This window comes from Ascaphus truei, chromosome 9 (assembly GCF_040206685.1).
Source record: "Ascaphus truei isolate aAscTru1 chromosome 9, aAscTru1.hap1, whole genome shotgun sequence".
NCBI classification, from domain to species: Eukaryota; Metazoa; Chordata; class Amphibia; order Anura; family Ascaphidae; genus Ascaphus; species Ascaphus truei.
In genome coordinates this window covers 44609768-44630182 of record NC_134491.1, presented here as the reverse complement: position 1 = coordinate 44630182, position 20415 = coordinate 44609768, and the positions used below count along the sequence as shown (strand labels likewise).

At 43.7% G+C, this 20415-nt stretch overlaps 1 protein-coding gene across 4 annotated transcripts in view; it reads right to left on the bottom strand.

The window, feature by feature from the left end:
• Positions 1-20415, bottom strand: part of KCNK10 (potassium two pore domain channel subfamily K member 10) — a 53293-nt gene that overhangs the window by 10452 nt on the left and 22426 nt on the right. For all 4 annotated transcript variants that reach the window (XM_075614600.1, XM_075614601.1, XM_075614603.1 and 1 more), the window contains exons 2-5: positions 19809-20185; positions 14288-14405; positions 9086-9246; positions 6989-7175 (exon numbers count right to left, since the gene is read on the bottom strand). In XM_075614600.1, coding sequence (XP_075470715.1) covers positions 6989-7175; positions 9086-9246; positions 14288-14405; positions 19809-20185 — 843 coding nt within the window. The remainder of the gene's footprint in view (positions 1-6988; positions 7176-9085; positions 9247-14287; positions 14406-19808; positions 20186-20415) is intronic.

Here is a 20415-nt window from a genome sequence, read left to right as displayed (position 1 = left end):
CATATATACTCAAACAGTTAATGTAACCATTTACTTCATAAGAAGTACCATTGCTGTGTGAAGTAAATCTATGATTTTTATTCAGATGCCTACACGTGATGCACCGACTTCTCCCACATGATAAATTGCCCTTGGGTAATAGATTCTTGGGATTCTGTAAGTGTATATTCTGTGGGTCAGAAAAAACGAGGGGTACAATGGTTTGTACACCAAAAGAAATTCACTTAAATGCACACTTACCAAAATTTAAAATCTAACCTTTAATAATCAATCCTTAAAACATATATTACCAATATATAAATGTGAAAACATATAAAAATAGATTAAATAAATATCTAGTGCAACCAAACAGTCTTGATATATGTGCTCAATGCTGGAAAGTAAAAGACTGCATGGATGCTTATCAGCCTGAGTGAGCAAGAAAGCCCACTACCACATTGATCAGCCTAATGAATAATAACCTTCATAAGGGTGGTTGGCTCAAAGTCATAAGCAGAACCTAGACTAGTACTGCAAGTCCTGCCTGGCCACTACCCTATATATATATATAGTTGGCTGATCTAATGAATGGCTGCCTAGTACTGTATTAAAACACCCCCATGAAGGGGGCTGACATCATCAAACACGCGTCCAACGCGCGTTTCCCTCCTGCTACGGAGCTTCATCAGGGACGAGTATCAAGACTGTTTGGTTGCACTAGATATTTATTTAATCTATTTTTATATGTTTTCACATTTATATATTGGTAATATATGTTTTAAGGATTGATTATTAAAGGTTAGATTTTAAATTTTGGTAAGTGTGCATTTAAGTGAATTTCTTTTGGTGTACAAACCATTGTATCCCTCGTTTTTTCTGATTCACTTCAGTTCACAGTTGCACCTACCTTTCATTATCAATTGTATTATTATTATTATTACACTAATACACATTTAGTATGGTTTAGTCGATCACTCCCTTACCCCCCGCCTTTTGTGCAATATATTCTGTGGGGATTTAAGTTTACTAGGAGCTATAATTGTTTTTAGGCTCCTTGCCTTCTAGAAAATTATTGGGGCTCGTGTAGGGACTAGAGACCCAATAATAGGGTCATTTTGAATGATACTCCAATGTTTATTAAATACTTGTTTGATTTGAGATGATAATTGACTATATTGTGTAATAAATTTAGGGACAGTCTGAGTAGCAGTGTGTTCAATTTTCTCATATCTGCTCGATTCCGATTTGGCCCTGGACTTTTCTAACAAAGACACCTTATCAGTATGACTGGCTTCAAGGAATGCCTTTCTTACCACATCCTTATCATAACCTTTATCAAGGAATTTATTAGTCAGGATCTCACCTTGAACACTGAAATCAGTGTCTAGAGAACAGTTGCGTCGGATCCTGAAGAATTGGCTTTTTGGCACATTGTTTAGCCACCTTTTATAGTCGTTACTATTGTATTGTAAGTAGCTGTTAGTAGACACAGGTTTGAAATGTGTGTTACTTTTAATACTCTCATCTGTTTTGTCAATAAATAGTTCAAGGTCGAGGAATACCACAGTGTCTGGATGTATATGATATGTGAACTGTAAACCCATATCATTACAATTGAATGAATCCAAAATGTCCTCCAGTTGGCCTTTATCACCGTCCCAGATCAAAATGATGTCGTCAATGACGGCCATAGAAAATCAGACCCGCCGCCAGCCGAGCGTTCCCCCAACATGGAGGTTCTCCCACAACCCCATGAAGAAGTTGGCATAGCTGTGGGCGAATCTGGTTCCCATGGCCATTCCACAGGTTTGTAAATAAGTGTCATTGAATAAAAAATAATTGTGAGATAAGATAAATTTAATACATGCCAAAATAAACTCTTTGTGATGTGTGTAATAGTGAATCTAATTGTACAAAGTGATCCATAGCACCTAACCCTTTATTGTGATCAATACATGTGTAAAGTGAGCAGACATCACATGTGACCCACAAAAAAAGTGTCCTTCCAGGTGATATCAGAGGTGGAGCCAATGACATGCAACGTGTCCCTAATATGGGATGGTAATTGGGAGACATAAGGTTGTAAAAAATAATCCACATACTGGGACACGTTGGATGTCATCGACCCCACTCCCGATATAATAGGTCGACCTGGATGATGGGAAGTGTCTTTGTGTAATTTGGGCAAATGATAAAAAACAGGTGTTCTAGGGTGCTTAATAAACAAAAAAGTGCTTTCTGCTTTTGTGATAACCTCAATTTTAAGTGCCTCTTGAATCAAATTATAACATTCCAACTGGAAGTCCATAACTGGATCTTTATCCAGCACGCAGTATGATAAATTGTCCTGCAGGAGGCGATCCGCCTCAAAAATGTAATCATACCTATCCTGCAGAATAATTGCTCCTCCCTTGTCAGCTTGTCTTACAATGAGATCAGCATTATCTCTGATATCTTTGAGTGCCAGTTCTTCTTCTCTACTGAGATTTCTATGAGTCAGACTCGTATGTATCTGGCACAACTGTTCGAGATCCTTAAGAACTATAGTATAAAATGTATCAATGAAATTTCCCTTAGATTGGTAAGGGAAATAAGTAGATTTTGGTAGAAACGGTGATTGTCTAAAGTCCAGGGTCAGATCGGAATCGCAAACGTGTAGGCATCTGAATAAAAATCATAGATTTACTTCACACAGCAATGGTACTTCTTATGAAGTAAATGGTTACATTAACTGTTTGAGTATATATGTGGTATACCTGATAACATGTCAGTGCGGCCTGCAATATGTGGGCTGCACTTCTAGAGCCCTAAGTATTAGATTCCTTGAGCATCGAAGAAACGTAATACATGGTTATCAATTACACAACTTGTCACTTTACTAATATCCATGGAAAAAATCCTTGCTCCCTTTCCATTATGGGCATAGAACATATTCCACCCTCCTTTTTGGGGGGTGACAGATTTAAACAGTTGTGTATCAGGGAAACCTATTGGGTTTATGTTCTGGGGACATTACATCCCAATGTTAATGAATTAATGATACCATTGATATCAGCACAGTGGTATGAGTGTAAATTTCTTGTTCCTCTGTAATTTTTGGTCTCTACGGGTGACGGGTCTCTCTGGACATCTGGTTTGAACAAGGCATCTTGTTCCCTCCGGTGACATCTGTCATTTTGTAATATCCAATTCAATATTGTTAATATTTATACATGGCTCATCTAGTTTATTTTACACTAGTTTTTCACATGGGTTGGCTCCTCTGGAGGTCTGGGTTGAACAAGTTTCTTGTTCCCTCCGGAGTATGCTTATCCTGTATTATAATTGATGAATTATGTGCTGATTCATTACACAAGTCACTAATATATATTTATTGTTACTATTATTTTTGTTGATATTATTAAATTAATATAGATAATATATGGTACATTTATACAATTAATATTTACATACATTTATTCTTATTTATCATTATTAATAATTATATTTCTATTTTATTTTATTCACGTTAGTTCTATAGCTGCCAAAAAGCCACCATTGGTCTCTTCATCTGTGTTCTGTTCTCTCTGTTTATCCTCCTTCAATGCTGATCATTTAATTACATATATTTATTATATCCATTATATATAGTTATTGGTCTAATTTTCTTTCTATTAAAATATATTAAAATATGTTATCAATATCTACCTATTATGTATTATACATTGATGGTGATGGACACAGTTTGTGCCCATTATTGATTCCTTCTGTGTCTCTTTTTTCTCCTATTAGATAATATTGTTCTTTTACGCAGTTCAACCCAATATACAGGCAGGAATATATTTTTCTATATGCTTGTGTGGTTTGGTTGTTTCTCACTACTCTGAAAGTATTGTTATAACATTATACATTGTTTTATCATTATATATTGTTGTTTTTCAGATTTATTCTAATCAGTACCAGCAGTGAAAGAGGTTAATATATGAACCACTCTCTTGTTGTCAATTATGCAATTAGTTATGTCTAGCTATGATTGGTCAACATGTGTATATAATAGGTTTGCAGTTCCATGTCATTTATATACCCTTTGATGAAGTCTTAAGGACGAAACGCGTAGGGTGCGTTTCAGAATCATATTTTTTATATCACATATTGATCTATATGTTTTTATATGCGCATTCACATCAGTGGCATTTGGACTTTATTTTCAATGTCATATTGATCGAGTCTGACGGATACAGAGCGCCTTGCGGTGTAGAGTTAGAAACAAGCTCCCGCTGACGTCGCAGTTCTCGCGGGACTCCGACCTGAGTGGGGGATTGCCGGCACACAGAGGCGACGCGAGGGTGCTGTCTGCTGCACATGGTGGAGCCCCAGAACATCTGCCTTGCCATCCTACGGATACAGAGCCTGCCTGCTTGCGGTGAGGAATTGGAGGTTATTCAAACTCTCCCGCTGACATCACAACCCTCGCAAGACTCCGACTGGAGTGAGGAAGTACTCGGCATACAGAGGCGACGTGAACGGTGAATCTGCTACTCCTGGTGGAGCCCCGGAGACGCTTTGCCTTGCTGGTATCCTGCACTGTTGGCGATTGAGAATACTCATAATTGCTTAAGTTCTTGCTTTGTTTGTGAGTGCGCAATTTTACCTTTACCAGTCCAATATAAATTTATTAACTTACTACACTATGAGTGCGCCTGTTGTTTTCTGTTTTTTTTCATATATATACATATGTACATACATACATACATTATATATATATATATATATATATATATATATATATATATATATATATATATATATATATATATATATATATATAAAAAAGGACATTTAAAATCAATGGGAATTTTTATTATATATATGGCTGAGTAGAAAAATCTTTAATGGTTAGTTGATTATTAAAGATGTAGCAATCAGGAGCCCTCGGCCGCGTCCTCAGACAGATGTGCATCATGCATAATTCATGGCAGGATGAGGTCATATGAGAGGGGGGAGTCTTGAGTGAAATAGCCTATGCTGTCATAACAGTCACATCCGCTATAGTAACCTATCCATCATTAAATTAGTTCAATCAATCCCTTTCTTAGCCCCATTACTCTGGATCTTTAGTGAAAGCGTCTGAGGCACAGCAGCAATATATCAACTAATCCCATTTTGGCCAAACTGTGCCTCGTTGTGATTATTGTTATATGTGTCACAAATAACACAAGGTTTTGTATCAGTAAACAGACAAAGAAACAGCAAATCTGAATGGAAAAAAAATCTGGATCTGCCGGAGTCTGCCCCAGAAAAAGGAAAAACATCCTGACATTTTAATTAAGACAGCAAAACAATTGCTACTTTCTCAAATTAAAGTGAGAGAGAGTTTGTGTGTGTGTGAGTGAGGGAGAAAGAGTATGTGTGTGTGTGAGAGAGAGAGAGAGAGAGCGCGTGCGTGTGAGAGAGAGCGTGTGTGTGAGAGAGAGCGTGTGTGTGTGAATGAGAAAGAGTATGTGTGTGTGAGAGAGAGTGTGTGTGTGTGAGTGTGTGTATGAGTGAGAAAGAGAATGTGTGTCAGAGAGAGAGCGTGTGTGAGAGAGAGCGTGTGTGAGAGAGAGCGTGTGTGTGAGAGAGAGCGTGTGTGTGAGAGAGAGCGTGTGTGTGAGAGAGCGCGTGTGTGAGAGAGAGCGTGTGTGTGAGAGCGTGTGTGTGAGAGAGAGCGTGTGTGTGAGAGAGAGCGTGTGTGTGAGAGAGAGCGTGTGTGAGAGAGAGCGTGTGTGAGAGAGAGCGTGTGTGAGAGAGAGCGTGTGTGTGAGAGAGAGCGTGTGTGTGAGAGAGAGCGTGTGTGTGAGAGAGCGCGTGTGTGTGAGAGAGAGCGTGTGTGTGAGAGAGAGCGTGTGTGTGAGAGAGAGCGTGTGTGTGAGAGAGCGTGTGTGTGAGAGAGCGCGTGTGTGTGAGAGAGCGCGTGTGTGTGAGAGAGCGCGTGTGTGTGAGAGAGCGTGTGTGTGTGAGAGAGCGTGTGTGTGTGTGTGTGTGTGTGTGTGTGTGTGTGTGTGTGTGTGTGTGTGTGTGTGTGTGTGTGTGTGTGTGTGTGTGTGAGAGTGTGTGCGTAAAAGGTAATGATGAAGTAATATTGCTGAAATCAGACTGCTGAAATGATTATATTACTGAAATGGACTGGGTGGGGGTCTCTGGAGAAGAATTGAAAGCGATGTTCTGTTTCCATTTTGTCTGTTATGTTTTCAGTCTCCATAGAGTGAGTGTGTGGTTTGAATGTGTTTTGCTCACAGTAGATTTACGACTGTGTCTGAAGTAACGCCCACATTCCTGGTGTAATGTTGTACCTGGTTACTGTAGAGAACTTTTTTTAAGCCAGTTCTAACCAGGTTTTAATGATCTGTAAGATGATTGGTTTAAGAATTATGGAGTGGTTAGTATATTCTGCCTGGTAACCTATTTTGAACAAAGGAATCAAACATGTATGAAATGACTGTTCGGACACTCCCTGGCAGAGAGTCTTAGGCTGAGTCCCCGCATCCGCTGTGGTGGACGCTGCAGAGACGAGAGCCCTCCCCTCAATGATGCCGGGCCCGCTGCGAGGGGGGGCCGCAGCGCTGTGGCGAGAGTTTCTCCTGCTCTCAATAGAATTGAGAGCAGGACTCGCGACGGAGCGTTAGGCCACGCCCCCCGGCGGTTCAGCCAATGAGGGCGAACCTGCCGGGTGACGTCATGGCCACACCCCCATCACGCCCCCCCCCCCCTCCCGGTCTCTCTTTCTGCATCTCACTGCAGACCAGGGAATCGGCTGCACGCGCCGCCAGACTTGCGGGCGGGCGTGCGTGCAGCGGAGGCACTGGGTCCTTAGCCTTATAGACTTTTGAATGTGTGTGATCATACTCTGCAATAAACTTCTCATTATCAAACGGATCCATGTTTGTAAGTTTACAAACATTGACAGTAACATCACCAGAATATTTTTTTCAACCAAGTATCATGGACTGTAGTTCATCCATGTGAATTGGTCTCTTCCTGGATGTCTTACCTGCTACAAAATCCCCGAAGCCAACAGTTGTAAGGGTAACAACCACAAAGTAAATGGATTCCAGCTCTGTCCACCCCTCTATCTGTATAAAGATGACTGCAGGAATCGTCACGAAAACCAGGCACCCGGCCACGATAAACAGGATGGTGGAAATGACTCGGATCTTCGTTTGACTCACCTGCTTCTTCTGGAGACAAAACATGGGGTCTGAATCTTCTTGTACATGATAAGCGTTCTGTACAAGGCATTCTTAGGAAACGTTTCCAGAACGGCACCATACACCAGTGTATAAAAGTAACCCAGGAAACCTTATCCATAGATACCACACTGTTCCAATCTAAAACTGACATTGTGTTTACCAACATCATGATAAAAGTTTTATTGGGGAGCTTCACTGGCTTCAATAAACACAGATTATTATTATTAGAAGACTGTCTGCTCCATTACATCATCTGTTACCCATATTAAATTATCACTGCTAGTGGGGCCATCGGAAAATGCTTTACAGAGCCATATGTTGCAAGTTATCTGATGGCAAACTTATTAAACGGACTGTCTCTAGTCAGGTCGGAGTAATCTAATGGCAGTGTGGTATGTTTATGAGATTAAATGTTGGTGATTTTTAAACAAAGCTGACAAGTATAAGTACGTTTAAAATGAATGTCATGTTTCAATAGTAACCACATTCTTTGGAGGGTTTTACTGTGCTTCTAATTATATGGAGAATAAGTACAGGGACGAAGGAGTTACTGGAAGCCAAGATCCCAATGAGGTATCAATGTCTGCATCTTATAACCAACCACTGGTCTTCCCTTCTCACCCGGTATAAATATACAGGCTAAATAGGTCTGGGTCCAATGTTACAAACCAGATGATCAATTATCTTCCATGAGGCGTTGATGCCAACAGAGAGAACAGCAATTCTCCGACACTCTTCCCACATCCCCTGCTTATTGCAAAACCGACATACTGTACTTGATGTCTGTTTTTCTTCTATGAATGAAGGTCTATACGGCTTATGATGCATTCCACTACCATCGCTAGGAGACATATCCATGCACCTACTGCCCTTTCAGAACCATCTTCTGAGCCTTTGGACCTCATGAAGAATGCATAAAGACTTTGCATAGATTTCTACTTCTCAAGGTAATACGAGAATCCAGCACAGGGGAAGAACTCAGATAACACACGCACAGCAATAGCTCAACTCTGTTTGCATTGTTGGCTGTTCCCGACTCTGCTGATGGCAAGAGAAACTTACAGGATACTTTTCCTGACTTCCTACACTATAGTAGATAAAGTGTTGTGTGTGTGATAGGATTAACCCACCGGGGAACGGAGAGCAGAGTTTTACATTAATGGAGAAAAATGTTCTAAGCACGTTTGTGATTCAAACCCAAACCTCACAGATGGGGCCGACCTAATGAATCCTTTATGTCACCAGATACATGAGCAATGCTGATGGGAACTCCCCAGGGGGGAAATATTTTCGTAACCCTCACAGCAGATCCAATAATCAAATACATGTTAAATGTCACATATAGTTATAGTAGCAAATGTAATGCAATAAATCACGTCACTCCAGCAGTTGCCACCTCTGGGACTGGTTTTCTATGTTCATCACCTGTTTCCAGCAATTCCTGTCTATTTCAGTTACAGAAACAAAATATGATTGAAAATAAAGATGTAATGCCCTTGTCAGCCTCACAGGAACGACGTGGCTGTTTCAGAGATACCTGTACAGACAATTCGATCACCTATGCAACCTTTATCCAAGCATTGTGTCCAAAAGGACATTGGGCACTGTAACAGGCTATATTCCTTGGCATGTCCTTAGCTTTAAAGGAATAAATTATAGGGGTCGCTGCCCTAAGAAAGTGTAACCCTTTCCATTTTAAGTGCTTGTGACTTCTGGCAGTGAAAGGGTTAACATGGCACACAATTAATCGTCGCAAAAACGTTTTTACTTACATTTTCACAATTTGTTTGCTCTCCTAGTTGTGTTCATTGTGCAAACCTCCGGTGTAGTGTTTGCATTGTAACAATAATATAAAAGGGACATTATGTACAGAAGTGTGGGTTACACAAGGATCTTACCCGGAAAACTTTCTCCACTTTCGCAATGCTTTTCCCAAAGATTGTGCCCAGCTGGTCTCCAATTCCAGCCAACAGGAAGCCAAAGAGAGGGATCCCAAAAATGGCGTACAGAATGCAGAAGATCTTGCCTCCTTCAGTGCTTGGTGCAATGTTTCCGTACCCTGGTAAGAAAAGCCCAAACTTTGTCACAACAGGAAGGGGGGAGGATATGTTTCCTACACCAGGGGGCTCAACTCCAGTCCTCAAGCCTCCCCCTGCCAACAGGTCAGGTTTTCAGGATATCCCAGCTTCAGCACAGGTGGCTCAAATCAGTGGCTTCAGCACAGGGGGCTCAATCAGAGGCCCAGTTTTTGACTGAGCCTCTTATTGAGCGCACTATGCTGAAGCTGGGATATCCTGAAACCCTGACCTGTTGGGGGGTCTTCAGGACAGGAGTTGAGCCCCCCTGTCCTAGACTACTTTCGATGAGGTTCCTTACCACTTTCTACCCAACCCGCAGTGTAAAGTCTGCAGTTGTACATTATAAGCCCATCACCACAGCAAGAGGACAGTTATCTCTCAAGGAAGCAGTGAGAATTTTCTATTAATTCATCAATCGGACGTTTTTCTGCAGCTCAGAGAATTTGATAAGTATCCTTTTCTTGTCTTTCAATATGCAAGATGTGATCCATAATATAAAATCAAATAGCTGCCATTTCTCCTGTTAGAATAGGGTGGTTTTGCTGTCTAGTTACAAAAAGCTCATTAATATTTTGCCGTTGTGTGTTTTCTAGAACAAATTTTAAAAAATAACGTTTTCCAGGAAGGTTTCTTTTTCTAACTTAAAAGGCGACAGAGCCCGAGGGGTAGGGTTACCAGTCTATCACCAGCTGCTACATTGGCTAAGGGCCTATTCTAGTAGCTCAGAAGTGTGACAACCCACTTCTAAGGCTAGGTCCCCAGTGGTGACGGCGGCGTGCGTGCCGCACACCCATCACTCACCTCAATAGTGGCAGGCCCCAGTGTCTTCTTGTGTGTCGGCTCACACAGTGCGGTGGCGCGTCAGCCCGCAGAGGATACAAGACAATTATCGTGGTGCGCTGGGAGCCAATACGAGGGCAGATAGCGCGGACCAATGGGAGCGCAGCTACTGTTGACCAATGGCCGCACCCCCCCACGCTCATGGCCACGCCTCCCCATCACTTTGGCCCGCCCCTGCACCTCCCATCGCTCCCTACAGACCGCAGATCACGTTTTTAAGGTATGCACGCGCCGCCAGGACGCCAGGCGCGTGTGCAGCAGCCTCCACCGGGACTTAGGTGCACTTTAGAAGCTGATTGGCGCACTTTGTAGTCTGTAAGCCCTTCTCGCATGTCCAATCCATGCGGAAAAGGCTTTATTAGAAGTGGTTTCACTCTGGGGCTTATTCTAGTTCATGAAATGTGAGAGAAAAAAAAAATAAAAACCTATTCTCTATTGCAAACCACTTCTTCTACACCGAGTCTAAAACAAGTAACAAACCACCCGGTGTAACAGCCAAACCGCCCGGTGTAACAGCCAAACCGCCCGGTGTAACAGCCAAACCGCCCGGTGTAACAGCCAGTCTGCCCGGTGTAACAGCCAGACCGCCCGGTGTAACAGCCAGACCGCCCGGTGTAACCGTCAGACCGCCCGGTGTAACAGTCAGACCGCCCGGTGTAACAGCCGGACCGCCCGGTGTAACAGCCAGACCGCCCGGTGTAACAGCCAAACCGCCCCATGCAACAGCCAAACCGCCCCGTGCAACAGCCAAACCGCCCGGTGTAACAGCCAGACCGCCTGGTGCAACAGCCAGACCGCCCGGTGCAACAGCCAGACCGCCCGGTGCAACAGCCAAACCGCCCGGTGTAACAGCCAGACCGCCCGGTGTAACAGCCAAACCGCCCGGTGTAACAGCCAAACTGCCCGGTGTAACAGCCCGGTGTAACAGCCAGACCGCCCGGTGTAACAGCCAAACCGCCCCGGTGTAACAGCCAAACCGCCCCGGTGTAACAGCCAAACCGCCCGGTGCAACAGCCAGACCACCCGGTGTAACAGTCAGACCCCTCGGTGCAACAGCCAAACCGCCCGGTGTAACAGTCAGACCGCCCGGTGTAACAGTCAGACCGCCCGGTGTAACAGCCAGACCGCCCGGTGTAACAGCCAGACCGCCCGGTGTAACAGCCAGACCGCCCGGTGTAACAGCCAAACCGCCCGGTGTAACAGCCAAACCGCCCGGTGTAACAGCCAAACCGCCCGGTGTAACAGCCAAACCGCCCGGTGTAACAGCCAAACCGCCCGGTGTAACAGCCAAACCGCCCGGTGTAACAGCCCGGTGTAACAGCCAAACCGCCCGGTGTAACAGCCAAACCGCCCAGTGTAACAGCCAGACCGCCCGGTGTAACAGCCAGACCGCCCGGTGTAACAGCCAAACCGCTTGGTGTAACAGCCCGGTGTAACAGCCAAACCGCCTGGTGTAACAGCCCGACCGCCCGGTGTAACAGCCAGACAGCCCGGTGCAACAGCCAAACCGCCCGGTGTAACAGCCAAACCGCCCGGTGTAACAGGCCGGTGTAACAGCCAAACCGCCCGGTGTAACAGCCAAACCGCCCGGTGTAACAGGCCGGTGTAACAGCCAAACCGCCCGGTGTAACAGCCAAACCGCCGGAATTGTACGTGCGTTAGAAGCGGAGTGACCTAAGGGGCTAACTCCATCCCCAGTCTGGCTTATGGGTTTTGCTTTCTCAGCCAAACCCAGATTTCAGGCTGTGGATGGAACTCGCATTACAAATGTCGCCGCTCTTTAGGTGCTGTTAAAAAATGTAAAGTTTTTAGAAGCAATAACGGAGGTACTAGAATAGCAGCTGTGGACAAAAAAATGTGAGTTTGAGGCTTCTTCGACAACCCGATCAGATTTGGCACTCACAACTTTGGAGCTACTAGAATAGTCCCGTAAATCTCATCGAATTAACTGTTTTTATCCCTTAATCACTGGCTCTAAATGTTAAAAGTAGTTTAATAATATCACAGGTGTTCAAGTATGACATATCCCACAAAAGCCTGTTACCTTCAATCCCTTTTGAAGATATAGTAGACACATGAATTCAGTGGCCTGTTATTCCATTTACTACAAGTCTACTACTCAAAGATTTACTTGTCCGGTAAAATGTGTATAAACAAAAACTTTTTGATAAAGCACCTTTCGGTACGAAACGAGTCAGAGGAGTTTTTCACTTGCCCGCTGCAGGATTACATATTTTTTGTACAATCTCTTCAGTGGCGTCCTGCATTTGCGCGCTCTGCCTCGCTACTTTTCCAATTTTTTCTATAAACAAACACCAATGGACTTACATAAAATTCAATATCATAAACTGATGATTTATAAATCCTTATTTTTCTGGGGAAGCAAGTTTAGTATTACATGCAAATATCAGAGAGACTGCGGCGTTGCTTTGTTTTGATCCTGGAAGCCTATGTGGCGTACCCCTAACATTCACCCCCCCTCCAACCCTATTGTGACCAGCTGTGCGGCTGGACCAAACTCCATGCTAACACCCCCTAACATCCACACCCCCAAACCTAAAGGGGATCAGCTGTTTGACTGGACCAATCCCCACCCGGAGACATACTCCGTCCCACTATGAGCCACTACTTTACCTTTTGTTTCAACATTGCCCCTTAATCCCTCTAGAGTGTAAGCTCCCGGGATCAGGGCCTCATTACCTTGTGTCTGTTTGTGCTTGTTTGGTATGTATTCTGTTTCTGTAATTATCGAATCTCTGTACCCCCATTGTACCGCGCTATGGAATATGCTGGCACTTTACAAATAAACAATAATAATAATATACGTTAAATAGACACAAAAAGATAAAGTGATTTGCACAAGATCACACAGATGTATGGGGAGAGGCAGCTACATTAGATCTGTGTACATTAGAAAAGAGGCATCTAAGAGGGGATATAATAACTATATACAAATATATACGGGGTCAGTACAAGGAGCTTTCACAAGAACTATTCATCCCACGGGCAGTACAAAGGACTCGGGGGCATCTCTTAAGGTTGGAGGAAAGGAGATTTCTCCAGCAGCAAAGGAAATGGTTCTTTACATTAAGGGCATTTACAGTGTGGGATTCATTACCCATGGAGACTGTGATGGCAGATACAATAGATATCTTCAAAAAAGGTTGGACATCTTTTGAGAAAGGAAAATATACAGGGATATTCTTAATAAGTAAACATGGGAAGGGAAAAATCTGATTGCCATTACTAGAGTCGGGGTGGAATTTGTTTTCCCCCCTATGAGATATCATTGGATAATGTGTCACTGGGGTTTTCTGTTTGCCTTCCTCTGGATCACAATACTGTAAATACAAATATAAGATAAGTATCTGTCGTCTAAATTTAGCATAGGTTGAACTTGATGGACGTATATCTTTTTTCAACCTCATCTGCTATGTAACACTAACTCTGTAGAGTGGAAATGGCTCTGGTAGTAACTGGATTAACCGAAGACCAATGTGCAAACCAACCCTACATCTGCCCTCTCTCCCCCTTCTTGTTCCATATAATATAGATGTAGGGGGGGGGGGGGTAGTGCAACCTCTTCCCAAAAATGCAGTGCACGAGCACAGTTCATATTTGAACTTCTCTTGGCTTGTATTGATTTCTGTAGTTAAGGATACAGTTAGATTGACTCTTTTTCCCTTTCCACAACAAATGACTGCACAGCTGTGGCACATCTGTACAGCAAACAGTTAGCAAAGCGAACGTCTGTCTTTGGCCTTCAAACTCATTACCCAAACAATTCCAATTTCCTCGCCTGAAAAGCTTTCATACCTCGGACCTTGCCCATCTCACTTACTGTCTATTTTTATGTCGCTGTTTCAGTTCCATATTTGCACTTCCTCCAGACAACAAAAAAATCTATATTCTTTGTGTCGGGTATCATTATTCACTTAGTCTTGGAGACTTCCTTAACTAGTGGAGGGCTTTAACAGATTGTAATACAGCACTGAATAAACTAACCAGAGATGATACAATGTATCCAAAGTTATAGAGACTATGAGTGACAGTTACTAAGTCACAATGGCTGGTTTGGCTTTAATCATTCCCATCTTATATGTATGGTAAAGACTATCAGCAGAATGGCTTGTTCCACACACCTCTCGTTCCCCCCACAGCTCTCGTTCTGCGTACACTCACCTATAGTTGTGATTACAGTTCCAGCAAAGAAAAAGGCACTTCCGAGGTCCCAGTGGCTGCTGTTATTTGAGTAATTTCCAATAGGGTTGACACCAGCATTGTCAGCAGCAATGGCTCTCTAAGGAAAAAGACACATCCCATGAACATGTGCCGGCCTTTCCTCTGTCCCTCTACTGCTAAAACTTTAACACAGGCCCTCATTCTTTCCCATCTCTACTATTGTAACCTCCTGCTGCCCGGCCTACCTGCCTCCCCTACAATCTATCCTAATTTCTCGCTATTGTTCCGTCTTTGCATTCTGCTCAAGGATGTCCTCTCTATACCCCTTTTGTATCAAAAGCCCTCTCCCGTCTTAAACCACTCACTTCCCCGCACCTCTGGAATGCCCTCCCCTCAATACCCGACTAGCACCCTCTCTATCCACCTTTAAGACCCACCTCTGTAACGAAGCATCAGAGTAGCTCTGTGGCTGATACTATATACTTCATACATTGACCGTAGCCCCTTGCAGACACACTTACCAAAACATATTCTAACTGTCTCTGTACGTTCTTCCTACTTACCACTTAGATTGTAAGCTCTTCAGGGCAGGGATTCATTTTCCTAATGTTACTTTTATGTCTGAAGCACTTCTTCCCATTATGTGTTATTTGTATTATGTATTTATATGATTGTCACGTGTATTACTGCAGTGAAGCGCTATGTCCACTAAATAAATAAAGACATACATACATACATACATACATACATACACACACACACACACACATACATACATACATACATACGGAACCCAAACATGCCTTCTCAGTACTGCCGCTTTGCATTGGCATGTTCAATACTTCATGAGACATCTCCCATTGCTATTCTGGCTACAGGAAGGTTTGGCTTTACCCGCATTCTGCTCACACACAGACTGTAGGACAAGCTCTGGGCGGGGGCGGTGTAGTCATGGAGTCTTGTGTTGTAGACCAGAGGTGCTAACTCCAGTCCCCAAGGCCACCCTCTCCCCCTCCCCCAACCAGTCAGGGTTTCAGAAAATCCCAACTCCAATGCAGGTGGCTCAATCAGAGGCTCAGTCAAAGTCTTTGACTGGGCCTCTGATTGACCCACCTGTGCTGAAGCAGGGATGCATTGTGCCACCTGTGCTGAAGCAGGGACTAATTAAGCCCCCTGTGCTAAAGCAGGAACTGTTTGAGTCACCTGTGCTGAAGCAGGGACTGTTTGAGCCACCTTTGCTAAAGCACGGATATCCTGGAAACCTGACCTGTTGGGGTGGGGGCTTTAGGACTGAGCACCCCTGTTCTGGATTATGGTAACTTTCAATAGACTTACAACAGAGTATAGATATATAAGTGCATACCGAATTTTTGTAAATTCACAGCCCCCTTCCCCTTCCCTCCCCCCCCCCCCCCGTTCCTGCACACGGTACTTGGAGACAAGCAAAGACATATAACGGACCCCAATTCTTACATGCAACACACTGCTTACAAAATCAATTACTAGCAACCTTTTATTTTCATTAAATTGGCCCTTTGCATAAGGAATACAAGTACAAAAAAGTTCAAGAGATGGAAACAAAATTATGATTGTAAAATAAAAAAAACACATTCACTGCTAAATGTAACATTTCTTTCAAAACGTACAATTTGTTTTCTAACGATGTCTGTTTTTTTCAGAAAGTCATACTGTATTACAGATCCCACTGCACACGTCCCAGCACATGTGGGCAATGACAATACTGCTGCAGGTCCGGTGATGGGGATATTTACAAACTTGCATTAGCTACAAAACAAATGAATATGGAACAAGTTTACACCGAAGAATTCGTCTCTGACCGAGAAAAAAAGAAAAGGAAATTGTTTTTAAAAAATCCTGAAGTTTAGAATAATTAGGGGAGAAGGGAGAGAAGGAAGGGGGGATTCTGTAATCATGGCTTCCAGAAACATCTGGCTCTGCATGGAAGGGGTGTTATATACCAGGACTAGCTCAGCCTGTCCCTGGTATACTAAGTAAGTGGGATTGGTGCTTTAAAGCCAATGAGCTTTTCTCTAATATCATGCTTATCATGTCTGTACATTTCATGCACATCACCAGTACCGCTGCGTCTTGGGACATAACAAAGGATACAGTTTCAGTCTTGTACAACCACTGTCAACATATGCTATGAATGACTTGTACAAGGATGCAAGCAACACACATTACAACAGTCTAACCCAGGGGGTTTCCACCTTTTTGGGGATTAGGAACCCTATAATTATATTGTGAAATTCTGTGGAACCCCAACCCGCTCTAATAGCGCGTCTGAGATCAGATGCATTGTAAGGAACCCCAACCCTCTCTAATAGCGCTTCTGAGATCAGATGCATTGTAAGGAACCCCAACCCTCTCTAATAGCGCTTCTGAGATCAGATGCATTGTAAGGAACCCCAACCCTCTCTAATAGTGCTTCTGAGATCAGATGCATTGTAAATTCTTCTGTATTTCATTCCAAGGAAACCCTGTTTAAAAACACTGGTCTAACCCCTTAACTGCAAGAGGAGAGCAATGCTTTGCAATGTCCTGCAGATCCATCTAGCAGTGAAGGGGTTAAACGCAGGTGGATTTTTTACTTCTATGGTACTACTGTTCAAACAAGTACTTATAAAGCAGTATATGTGTATATGTATATAGCGTCTCCAATGTATGCCGTGCTTTACAAAGAGACAATACCATAAAAAGGAATTATAATACAATACATTCAGCAAACATAAAATTAGACGATGAGAAAGGTCATTGCAGCCCTTCTATAAGAATAGCATCCCTTCTATAAGAATAGCATCCCTTCTATAAGAATAGCAGCCCTTCTATAAGAATAGCATCCCTTCTATAAGAATAGCAGCCCTTCTATAAGAATCGCATCCCTTCTATAAGAATAGCAGCCCTTCTATAAGAATAGCATCCCTTCTATAAGAATAGCATCCCTTCTATAAGAATAGCAGCCCTTCTATAAGAATAGCAGCCCTTCTATAAGAATAGCATCCCTTCTATAAGAATAGCAGCCCTTCTATAAGAATAGCATCCCTTCTATAAGAATAGCAGCCCTTCTATAAGAATAGCATCCCTTCTATAAGAATAGCAGCCCTTCTATAAGAATAGAAACCTTTCTATGAGTCCGCACGCTGGTTACCACACTATGATTTGTATTACAAAAAGTAAAAAGACAATAATAATCAGAGAATAACTGATCCAAAAACGCTTTTACGTAGATTACACACGTTACTGAGAATCCTCCACATTTCGGGAAAAGCCCTTTTCCAGGAGGCTTTCCCAAGGGTTTGTATTATTGTCTTTTTGCTAGTTCTATTAGAAATGATAGTGTAGTAATCAGCGTGCAGGCCCTTTATTTAAGGGTTGTACACCTTCCCTTTTCTCCATATTGCCCTTGTCTATTTTGGGGTTCCACGTTGGGATCCTTGTGGGAGGTTTTATGCACCCGGAATTCTGTGGCTTCGTTTCTTTTTGTAGAGTGCATGGCTTCCGTAAGAAAGGTGATCCCTACCCCGGTGAGCTTACAATCTAACTCAGGGGTGGGCAACTCCAGTCCTCAAGGGCCGCCAACAGGTCAGGATTTCACAATATCCAAGCTTCAGCCCAGGTGGCTCAATCAGTGACAGAGACTGAAGCAGAGACTGATTGAGCCACCTGTGCTGAAGCAGAGACTGATTGAGCCTATGCTGAAGCAGGGCTATCCTGAAAACACCCCTGATCTAAGTGAATATATGATTTTGTTCATCACAAATGGTAACACAACTTCACACCAGATCACTAATTCAATGTACTGTGTGTGCCTCTCGTTAGAGGTTATCCACGAAAGTTTCCTTAGCACAACACTGGTGCAAAACAACCTCCCGGCACAATCCCAGGGGATTTCTCATACAAATCTTGTGCTGCCTGTTAGAATCTGTATAACATTACCCCATGCATCTGTCAGGCAGCCCCCCTATAACTCATGAAGCATGGACGGGTTTAATGGGCGAAGTCCCTGGCAGCAGAGCCTGTAATTCCTGCTGTGAGTATGTATTCTGCTGGAGCAGGTTCCACGCACGCCGCTCCTCTCTGAGCTCACGGCTTTGCAGTGCGGGGATGGCTCTGCTGCATTGCAGTACTGTATCCACTCACAAACACGCTTTTACCACTGGTGAATTGGCTTTCTACCCTTAACCCCCTCACTGCCAGAGGAGCCTACAACATATCACAGGGCAATGTGTTTCTGGCCCATGGTCCCTCTGACATGGAAGGGGTTAAATATCTATAGTTATTTTGCCGAATTGCCACTGGACTAAGTTACAAGGAAAACGTCAGCCTCATTTTCATTTGGAACTGTAACTTAATTGACTATATTTCCTAAGCTCAGTCTGGCCAGTCATGTGACTGTGCCATAAAGTGCCTTATAGCTTAGCACCGCACACTAAATATGACCTCATTTATTCAGAGCCACTTTGGAAGAAGAGGGGTTAAAGTTATACGCTAAGGCAGGGGCGGCCAACGCAACAGGTCAGCTTTTCAGGGCATCCCTGCTTCAGCACAGGTAGACTGAGCCACTGATTGAGCCACCTGGGCTGAAGCTGAGACTGAATGAGCCACCTGTGCTGAAGTAGATATTGATTGGGCCACCTGTGCTGAAGCAGGGAAATCCTGACCTGCCGCCGGCCCTTGAGGACTGGAGTTGGCCGCCCCGTGCACTAAGGTATGTGACTTATCTGCATGGTTTAAGAACCCCCCCTAACGAATCTACATATGGAGAAGACACTGACCGCGTGACCTGGGCTCTCTCACCTTTAGCCCCAATGAACATCTTTTTTTTTGTCCTTTGTAATAAGCCACTTTAACTTCCTGTTCCTCTGGCTCTATCCTTCTGACCGTACGCTACTTTTAATTTGAGACACCTCCAGCTAATTGAAGCATTGGGGGGGAGAGGCGTTGATGACGTATACTCTGTACACAGAAATACGATGACAGACTACAAGAAGAAAACAAAATGTATTCATGCATTAACTCAGGAAAATGCTTTCTGGGAAGATATGAACCGTCCGCGGGGGCTTGTAATATGTGTATATGTTTTATAATATGGTTATATCACTGTTGTAGTTTTTGTTCTGTAAGGATGTAGGAGGACTGAGAACTATGGAAGTTTGACAACACTTAACATTTGTGAATGTACCTTATATCAGGGGTGCTCAACTGCAGTCCTCAAGCCACTGGTTCCAGTCTCGAGAATAACCCATGGTCCTGAAACTGACGATATTCTGATACCGAGCGTGGACATCGAATCTGCAAACTCGTGGTGTTACATTTAAACTATTTGGGCTTTAGAGCCTGCTGCTTCAAGCAGCGTGTACAGTCATACATTGGAAATATAAAGCAAGCAACCCAGTCAAGGCTAGCTCTTGTTTCCTACGCGAGTCAATCTATCAACGCCGTTTCAAACATCCAGCTGGGAATCGATCATTTGGAAGGTGACAAATTAGGAGCCCCTCACCTGTATCAATGCATCCAGTTCCTGCTGAGTGACACAGGGGTGATCGCGGAGGAAATCCGCCTTCTCTTGGGCGATGGTGCTTTTCTGACTGCTTTCAAACGGCTGCTCGAGAGCGCGGAAGACCAGACCGCCACTGACCAGGTACACCACCACCACCACGAAGATGGCCAGCACCGTTTTCCACTTCATGACGGAGTGCAGGCCGCTGGGCGTGCTGTCCATCGTGGTCACCATGCTTGCCCGGGAGCATACAGACATTCTGGGGGTGGAAGTGGGGGTGGGAGTGGGGGTCGGGGTGGGGTGATGCCCGTTGAGCTTCGGATCAGAAGGGAGTACAGGTAGTGGGACAGGCGATGGCACGGCCGAGGGGACCGCCACTGAAAGGAAAGGAAAAGAGACACATTATATCACTCTGGGCTGTAGTCAAACAAACAATCAACGTGTTACTTTGCTGCGATGTGTGGTCCCCACAGAGCACGTTAACCCTATGAATGTTGCTATTTGTTGATTGAACGGCAAAGTCATTGTTCGCTTCACAATGTGTCCAATGAAGGTGTTTTGAACTCTAGAAAATAATTTATTTATTTATTTATAAAATATTTTACCA